At 35.9% G+C, this 10,139-nt stretch overlaps 1 protein-coding gene across 1 annotated transcript; it reads left to right on the forward strand.

Annotated features, from left to right (window-relative positions):
* The first annotated feature begins 2,869 nt into the window (after positions 1–2,869).
* mrpl21 (mitochondrial ribosomal protein L21) lies at positions 2,870–7,115 on the forward strand. The gene is made up of 7 exons (XM_052560244.1): positions 2,870–3,034; positions 3,771–3,828; positions 4,080–4,162; positions 5,601–5,764; positions 6,426–6,478; positions 6,764–6,867; positions 6,949–7,115. Exons 1-7 carry the CDS (start codon positions 2,965–2,967, stop codon positions 7,011–7,013), a joined length of 597 nt encoding a protein of 198 aa, XP_052416204.1. The 5' UTR covers positions 2,870–2,964; the 3' UTR covers positions 7,014–7,115.
* Positions 7,116–10,139: the final 3,024 nt, after the last annotated feature.

Here is a 10,139-nt window from a genome sequence, read left to right on the forward strand (position 1 = left end):
TTATTAGCATATTCTCATTAACGTAATGCTCCTCAGGTTTTTTATTTGTTTATTTTTTTAGCATTTTTCAATTTTTCCTCAATTCTCAGGTTTTTTTTTTTTTTGGGGGGGGGGGGGATGTTCCTCGATTCTCATTACCCTAATGCACCTCAGTTTTTTTTTCTTTGCCATTTTTTCCCCTCAATTCTCATTACCCTAAATCACCTCAGGGTATTTTTTTCCTCAATTCTCATTTACCAATAATGCACCTTGGTTGTTTTTTCTTTGCCATTTTTCCCCCTCAATTCTCATTACCCTATTCACCTCAGTTTTGGGTTATTTTTTGGGGGGGGCTTTTTTCCTCAATTCTCATTACCCTAATGCACCTCAGTTTTTTTTCTTTGCCATTTATTCTCAATTCTAATTACCCTTATCACCTCAGGATTTTTTTTTTTTTTTTTGGGTTAGGCATTCTTTTTTTTTTTTATACATTTTTCCTCAATTCTCATTACCCTAATACACCTCAGGGTTTTTTTTTTTGTTTTTTTTTACATTTCTCATCAATTCTCATTACCCTAATACACCTCAGGGTTTTTTTTTTTGTTTTTTTTACATTTCTCATCAATTCTCATTACCCTAATACACCTCAGGGTTTTTTTTTTTTCTATATTCTTATTACCCTAATACACCTGATATTAATTGTTTGCGTTTCTTGCAAATTGTCATTACCCTAAATGCACACAGATTTTTTTCTTTGTTTGGCATTGTTCTTAAATTCTCATATACTATTCATTAGAATAATGCACCTAATTTATTTTTGTATTATTATTTTTATATAATTTTTTCCCTTTATTCTCATATAACTGTATATACACAATATGCTGTTGTTTTGTTCTAAATTGACCAGGCAATACACCTGTAATTAATTATCATCAAGAATGTAATGCCAGAAAATCTCAATGGTCTTATATTATACTTCATTTTCCTTGCGCTAGAGTGTGTTCTTGACAGGTTTTGCGAGGTTTACCCATTTAGAGACTTGAAAGGGCTTACTCTCAGTGATTCAAACTCTTCAAAGAACTGTTGAAGCTACAGTCTCTGTCTGGGAACTACAAGTGCGCATGTGATCGAGCATATCTAAGAATTTGAACTATAAACGGCAAGACTGCTTTACAACACAAATATCTGCCTATATTATTAAAGATTAATCTGCTGTTCAGGTCTGTAACTGTACAGAAGCAAGCTATAGCAATATAAAGAGCGCTGAACTGTATCCATTTCTTTTCTGAGTGGTCTCCAATGTGGATAACGTTTGCTGCAGACTGAATACCAGATCCTTCCTGCCATGCTCTTCAGTTTGGAGCGGTGCTACGTTTATGGTCTTGTTTGCCAAAGTAACATTCATCCTTGAATGCTTTTAGGTTGCAGGTTTCATTTCTTAATGGCACTGCTGCAGTCCATTTTATTGCTTATGATGGTTGATTTTGGACCCAAAACTCTAGTGCATGAAAATATCCATTGGAGAACCCAACATTTACAAATTGCTTTTTTTTATTTCATTATTTAACCCCCTCCCTCCCAAAGAGAAAATGTTTTTAAACGGCTAATTTAATTTTGTTTGCATTTTTAAATTCAACTTTTTGGGGTCTTTAAAGATAACACAACTTTTTGGAATTTAAATATAAACCGGATATTCTTTATAGGATTTCCTGATCTTTCGGATGTAATTCCTGGTCAAATATTTAATGTACAGCCATCATTACAAACACATTTGATGCCCCCATAGATGTAAAAGATCAGCATTTCAGCACTATTATAGGGTTTTGTGGGTGTGTGTTATTCTTTTACTTTATTTTTTTATATATATGATTAACTGCTGCTATCAAAGATAGTCATTCATTTTTCACTTCATTTTTTTTTCTTGCTGTCTCTTTGGAGAAGAGTAGAAGTCTATGAAAAGACATCCGCACAAAAAGCTGAATGCAGTGAAATATGTGTTGTACATTTCCTTGATATTTATTACAATTATTTATGACTGCATTAACTTTTATCCAGTCTTACCTCTTTGCATCTGGAACAAACACTGATGTGTGAATGAATCAACCGAAGTGTTGAAGTTCAGGAGTTTCTGTGCCACAGAAATAAAGTATTGATGGATTACAGAACCGTGTTTTCAATCTCTCCTTTGTCAAACTGTGAGAAATGCATAGTATCCCTGTTTATTACTTTGAATCAGCCTGTTTTAAATAGATGTTGCTTGTACTTTATTTTTATCCAAGAATATCATCTCCTTGTTCATAACGGCTCATTATGCTGTTTGATATTAACTTGCGTTTCTTCTCTCTTTTTTATGCGTTATCATAATTATAAATGGCCTGGTTTGTAACAAAATTAGTTTTATTGTTTACTGCTTTTTGTTATTTTAATTATTTACTTAAAAGACAGGAAACCTTGCACATTTACATAAAATAACTAAATTGCGCATTGCAAAATATTTATGTATTTCTTTTTTTTCTTTCTTTTTTTTTAAGGCAACAAATTCAGTTACAAACATTATTAGCACGTTTCAGCAACTGAAAATACATTATTAGTCTTGACACGGCCATTAAAAAGAAAGTGGGAAAAAAAACAACCAAAGCAAAAAGATAAAGTAGAATAAACGGGAAAAATGAAAAGGATGTGAGGGTCTCATTCAATCAACAAAAACAAGTTCAAGCATATGATTGAAAGCATTTCTCAGCGTTTTTGTTTATCATGTAATGAAGATACTTAAATGTATGCATTACGCAGACGCTTATATCCAAAGCGATTTACAGTGCATTCAGGCTAACATTGTTTCCTAACGAAACGTTAGTTTGTCAACTGCCATTCAAACACAAGAAGAACGTCCAGCTAGGAACCTTTGCGCTGCTGTGGTGTTCTCATCGGAAGGTATTTTCCCGCGCTCTCCTCTCATCGTGCTTCCGGCGCTCGCTCACCGTGGAGATGACTTTGAATCTGAGGAACGTTCTTCTCCGCGCCGCAGGAGCGCGTTTATCAGCGAACACCGAGAAACGTCTGTATGACCTTATATCTAATGATAAACTGTCCGCTTGAGTCTGTCTGTCTGTCCGGTGTGTGTGTGTGGGTGTGCGCGTGCGCGCGCTGTGTGCGATCTTCGGTGTCAGTTTCAACGCTTTCGAGGTAAAACAGTATATAAACGTTTCGTTAAATGTTGAAATGTGCGTCTTTCGGAGGTTAAGTTCAATAAATTGTTGTAATTTTATAGTAGTAATATAGACAGATGTCAAACAATAGTAATAACTATAATAATCTCAAATCCCACTTTAATTTACTATCTAAACGTATGACCCTGGGCCACAAAACCAGTCTTAAGGGTCTTTTTTTTTTAATTCTCATTATTTAGATGTATAACGTTACATGATCTGAATACCGTAAATAATCTTCCCATTGCTGTATGGTTTGTTATGATAAGACAATATTTGGCTGAGATACAACACTTTAGAAATCTTGAATCTGAGGGAGCAAAAAAATTTAATATTGAGAAAATCATCTTCAAAGTTGTCCAAATGGAGTCTTTAGCAATGCATATTACTAATCAAAAATCATGTTTTGATATATTTACGGTAATGTACAAAATATCTTCATGGAACAACATCGTAATATCCTAATGATTTTTGTCATGAATGAGAAACAGATAATCTTGACCTACACACACACACACACACACACACACTGTTCTGCTTCAGACGGGTTCTGTGCTCAGGTGTGTCTCTGTCTGGATGCTGCAGGTGCTGTGGTTCCTGCATCGAGGCGCTTCCAGAGCTCCAGCATCATCTCTCCTGACAGGTGAACGTCTTCCTCTAGTGTGTTTCCGTCTCTTCTCAGATCCCTAAATGTATAACATAATACAGGCCTCCTGGGACACACCTGAGATTACGGATCTTCTTTCTGCTAGATTGAATTCTTTGTGATGGGGCCAAGAACATTTTTTTAATTCAGTGTTGGAAACTAATGATTCAGATGTGTGTTAAAGCGTAGCTCATGTTTCAGAGTGAGGTGTAACAGTGTTCCTCTGTGTGTTTCTGACGCTGTCACAGTTATGTGCCTCAGACGTCCCTCTCCAGACCGCCGTGGCCTCAGCTACCTGCGTTTGATCCTGAAGAAGAGGACAGACATCGAGGCAAGTGACCGGCTCTGATGAGCTTGAATGACTGCTTTGCTCTTAAATGATGATGTACTTGACTCCTGGTTGCTATCTTTCTCAAGAAAAGCAGTGATCATTTTGACAAACAGTTAATATAGTGAGATTGGCTCAAAGATGAATAACTGCAAATCAATTAACGGTGACATTTTTAGAAAAAGCATGCCTTAAATTGCATTACAACAGTTATAACCCTTGTGGATTGTTCAAATTCACTTCCCTTTCGAGTTGTTCGGGATGAAAACATCCACTCAATTAAACTGCTGTAAAAATTTATCAGATTCATATTTTTTTTCCAGTTTTTGCATAAATCTGTTAATCAACCTCAGTCTTGATCAAAACCAAATGTTTTTAAAAAAAATCCAATATTTTAACTCTTTAATTGCCAAGTTCATAAATGATGCCAGATTAAATCTAATGCTGCACAAAAACTAACAATGCATCAAAGCCAATCTTGTTACTAATCTTTGACATGCCCAAGACTGTGATAAAAGGTTAAAAAATATCCAGTCCACAATCACTTTTTATATTGAAAATATGTAATTTTGTGTGTGTTTTTTTCCAAATAAGTGACATCATTTATGATCTTGGTAATTAAAAAGTTAAAATCTTGGATTTTTTTTTTTACAAATTTGGTAGTTTTGATCAGGACTGAAGTTGATTAATAGATTTATGCAAAAAAAAATTGAAAAAAATATTTATCTGATACATTTTTACAGCAGTTTAATTTAGTGGATGTTTTCATCCACGAACAACTCGAAAGGGTAGTGAATTTGCCCACAGTGTAGCGTTGAGTTTTTGAAAAATTTCAAAGCATTTTCCCAAAATATGGGTCAAAATGAGATTTGTCACCAAAAATCATTCCATTAGCTCAAACACAGAGAAAGTTGTGGCCAAAATAATACTCAACTTTACCCCCTAGTGAACGAAAACGTCCCCAACAACCCACAAGGGTTAAATATTGTTTCAGACGCTTGTAAACTGTAAAGCTTTTGCAAAACTATCTTTATGTGTGTGTGTGTGTGTGTGTGTGTGTGTGTGTTTATACAGTTGACAGATTGATCGCATCCAAAGTAAAAGTTGTTGTTTACATAATAGATGTGTGTGTGTGTGTGTGTGTACTGTGTATATTTATTATGTATGTATACAAACAAATGCATACATATAAGAAAATTTTACATTTATATATTAAATATATTTATATATGATATACATTATATATGAATATTATATGTCAATATTTTCAAAATATATACTGTGTGTGTGTATATACATAATATACACAGTACTTTGTAATTGTTTTTATCAGGTGAGGGTGTTTTGTTTTATTCGGTCCGTCTGTGAACACTCTGAGAGCAGACTGAGAGAGTTCTTCTGATTGTGAGTCTGACGTTCTTGTGTTTTCTGATTCTCTCAGCGGTCGTGCAGAAGGTGAACGGTCTCATAGAGGAGGGAGCGTTCGGACGCTTGTTTGCTGTGGTTCATTTCGCCAGCCGTCAGTGGAAAGTGACCAATGAAGACCTGATCCTCATCGAAAACCACATTGATGCGGCGTGTGGCGACAGGATAAGAATGGAGAAGGTCTTCTCATCCACTCCTTCAGATCCTCACACAGATTACTCTACAGATCCTGGTTCAGGGAGGGGATTTCTGTATTGTAGAAGTTTTGGGGTCATCATCGTTATCCAAATGGCCAGCTGGGTCCTTAAACAATTTTAAGATCACACCATGATTTAAAGGCACAGCAATGATTCCTTGATTCAATTTGAGTATTCAGTAAAAAAAAAAAAAAAAAAACTTGATTGCATTTTGCCCGTGTAGAGTATATTCTGTAAAACACATTTGTGACCCTTGAAGCACAAAACCAGTCATAGGGGTCAGTTTTTTATTTATTTATATATAGCTGAATAAATGACCTTTCCAGTAATGTATAGTTTGTTAGGAGGACAGTATTTGTTTGAGATACAACTGTTTGAAAATCTGGAATCTGTGGGTGCACAAAAAAAAAATATATAAACATTGAGAAAATCACTTTTATTAAAGTTGTCTAATTGAAGTTCTTAGCTATGCATATTACTAATCAAAAATAAGCTTTGATATATTTACAAAATATCTTCATGGAGCATGTTCATATCCTCATAATGCTATTAATTATTCACAAACGCTATGATTTAACTAAATAAATATATGCAGGTTTAATATAGGTTTTAATGTAAGTGTTGATGCTAATGCTTCTCTGCAGGTGCTGTTAGTTGGAGGAAGTGATTTCACTCTCGTTGGAAAACCGCTTCTCAGGTAAGATGCAAATGTAATTTCTAGTTTCTCAAGTTTGAAACTTATATGAGGTTTATACAGTCATAATTGGATAAAAATCAATACACCATGATTAAAACAAATATCTTTCTTTGGTTGTTCATAAAGAGTGACTTTTACTCATTGATAGGTTTAGTTGAATACCTGACACTTCATCTCGGTCACTTATTCAGTTGTTTGTTGACTGCATCTTCAGATTGTTTTAGCAGAGTTGATGTTATTTTATTATATTCCTCTGATATCTGCTTCGATCACATGTTCTTTCAGCCGTGATTTAGTACAAGTTCACGCTACGGTCATTGAGAAGACCGAATCCTGGCCAATGGTTCACATGAGGTTCTGGAAGAGACACCGATTCCAGAAAAAGAGAAGTATGAGGCACAATGAATCTAGAATAGATGTTTATCTTTCATTGTTTGAGTTTCTCACCGGTGCATTCATTCACTCCACAGTCATTATTCAGCCGCAGACCGTATTACGGATCAACACCATTGACGTTTCACCAAAACTGTTTTGAGCAGCGGACAGCGCGGTGCATTTGTCAGGAGATATATGCCATAATCAAGTTTCATGTTTGAGACCATGTAAATAAATAAAGTTTTCAGATATGTCTTTATCATTTTTGGCTTGAGCTGCTGCGTATTATTCTTTTGTATTTTACAATAAATGTGTTTGTCTCATAAAGATACTCATACAAAACCTTGAGTTTGTCGAGCTTTAACGACACTGCGTGATTTGATGATTGTTAGTAATGATGAAATGCAGTTTTGTGAAGCAGTGAATAGATAATTCAATAGACTAGATGCCATTTGAATGAGTATAAATAGAGTCTGTGAGGAGCAGATGTGAATTCTGCTTATTTGATCAGATAATGTCTAACTGGAGAACACGGATGAGGTTTTGACATGTTAACTGTGAACGTATCTGGATGTTGTCGATTTATTAAAAAGCCAAGTGTACATGCACTGAAAAAACCTGGCATTTTGAGCGGATCTTCTGCGGTAACTAATTGAAACGCCTCTGATTGGTCGTCACGTGCATATGCTCAACTCTGATTGGCTGAGAGGCTTGGCAAACGGCAGGAAAAAAAAAAGTAAATTGAATTTTTTTTCCATTTAATTATGCAAACCGGTTTAAATATTAAAGGATCTGGGCCCGGTTCCCCAAAACGTTCTTATCGCTAAGTAGTTCTTAACGTATCTCTTAACCTTATGGCACGATTCCCGACACGTTCGTACGCTAAGTATATTTTCTGTAAGTCACACTTTCGTAAGGTTGGTCTGGGCCCGGTTCCCCGATAACGCTCACTCTTAGCGCGCAAAGAAGACCTCGAAAGATATATCTTACCAAAGTTGTTTATGTTCGTAACTTCCTAAGTGTGTTCCACGAAGTGTCCCTTAGGAAGCTTCTTAGCACGCTGCCTGCCTCTCACGTCCGACGTAACAAGAGCGCTGTCCAAAGTGAGGGTGCTGAATTAGTTGGCATCGATTTCTCATGGATCGATTTTCCACTTCACGTTCCTCAAATTATTACAGTAACATCTATTTAAACATAGTTTAAGTTATCAGTAAAATATAGACTATAAATTAAACTATCAAGTTGTCAGTAATATGTTCACACGATCAGTGTTGGGTAAGTTACCCAAAAAAAGTAATCCACTACAAATTACTAATTACTCCTCTAAAATTGTAATTGGATTACATTACTGATTACTGCAAGTAAAAAGTAATCAGATTACTAATTACTTTACTTTCAAGTTACTTTGAAAACCTATTAAACCTACAAGGAAAAAAACTACAAAGTGAAACTCAGTTCTTTCCATAATTTAATATTGACTGAAAAATATTACAGAAATATGAAAACAGCAACTTGAATTAAAGATCCAATGCATTTCTATAACTTAACATTCTTAACATAAACTTGCCTAACAATGAAAACTGTAGTCTTTTTAAATGTATATACAGTATGTCTTAACTACATATGGGCTGTCGTTCCATGGAAGCTTCTATTATTACAAGTCCAGATGTCTGCGGTTGTGGAGACGTATTCCAAACGCTCGAATGTTTTTTTTTTTTAGTTCATACTCCATATCCGCATATGACTGTCACTTTTCGTTCGAAAATCGATTGCACAATCGATAGGACCAACCAAAAAAGTTTCGAAAATGAAAATAGGGGATCGATTTTGACCAAACTATTAATTTAAAAATAATTAAACAATAAAAAAAATATAGATGTAAAAAAAAAACTCCTGTTGGGGCTTAATTTATATCATCTTATGCGGGCTCGGGCTTGCGCTCCGTTTGTGAGGTAAATGAGCGGTCATGTGATGCGTTTCGATTAGCGCGAGAAAGATGTGAAATGGATGCTGAGTAGATGCAACGGAGGCTTGCCTCCGGCGAAAATACGTTTTGGTTGCACCAGCAACTAAAGCAAAGTTCTGGGGTGTGGAACCATGTTTACCAAGTTTTGACCATGTTTATAATGAGAATAATGAGTGAATAATGACGCACCATCAGTGAGCGCAGGAGCGCGCTGAAGACATCTACAGTGGATTAATTCATTTTCCTCCACAAAAACATGTAGACCGAGCCTAATCTCTGTGAGTAAAGGTTTTTCAAATGATAACTATATATTCATTAAGGCTTAAATGCATAATGTGGACAGAGTATTTACACTAATGTTGGCATTATTCTTTTATTAAATGTCATCTGATATGAGAAGCAAACCCGGCGGAGCCTTTATCTTAATTTCGTTATTGCCAAATAGGCCTACCATATCTTAATTTAATCTGTTAAAAAAGATCGTTTTTATTGGTGCGTTGGTTTATTTATAGGCTAAATGAGTCTATGTCTATTTAGAGTGCTGAGATACGATGTTACAGAGGACTTATTTTATTTCTTTATTCCAACTTCCAAGTGGCCTAGTCTACGTTAGTTATTAATAAATTATGTTAAAACATGTATAAATGACTCATTGTTGACAAAAGGCAAAAGAGCTGTGCGTGTATGCGCACATCTGAATGTCGGGCTGCGCTGCACACTGGTTCGGGGTTTAAAAGGCTGTCAATCAAAATGTACTTTGGGCTCGGGCCGAAACCTGTCGAGCTCCGGTCCTGTCGGGCCTAACTTTTAAGGCCCGATTACAGCTCTAATGCCAATAAATAAGAAACATTGCTGACTTGTGCGTTTGCGCTCTCGTTCGTCCGATATGTGGCGTTGAAAAAGGGAACGTCTTTTTTTTTAGACATGGAAAATCGATTTTACAATCTATTCAATGAACACGTATGTCTTAAAAATCGAAAATGCTTTTTACACAAAAGTGACAGCCCTCTATCCGCATAGCATTTATCTAGATACCTTGCAAATGTCTTTCGGTCCTGCAAGGGAACAGAGCTGTCCGTCACGAGTAGGCTAGGCTATCATCGAAAGCAAGTCTCTAAATGACTGCGATTCCACAGTCGACAAGGGCAGCATTTCCTCCACCACACACGCTGCTACAGCTCTCTTCACCTGTCCAGAAGTTACCTTCCCTCCCGATCTTAAACAAAAATCTCCGTCCATTTTAACAGCACGAGTTCTCCAGTAATTCATTAAAGCGCATGCTCAATAACTGAAGCAGCTGCCCCAAAACGTGATTAGAAA

This window comes from Carassius gibelio, chromosome B7 (assembly GCF_023724105.1).
Source record: "Carassius gibelio isolate Cgi1373 ecotype wild population from Czech Republic chromosome B7, carGib1.2-hapl.c, whole genome shotgun sequence".
Lineage (NCBI taxonomy): Eukaryota > Metazoa > Chordata > Actinopteri > Cypriniformes > Cyprinidae > Carassius > Carassius gibelio.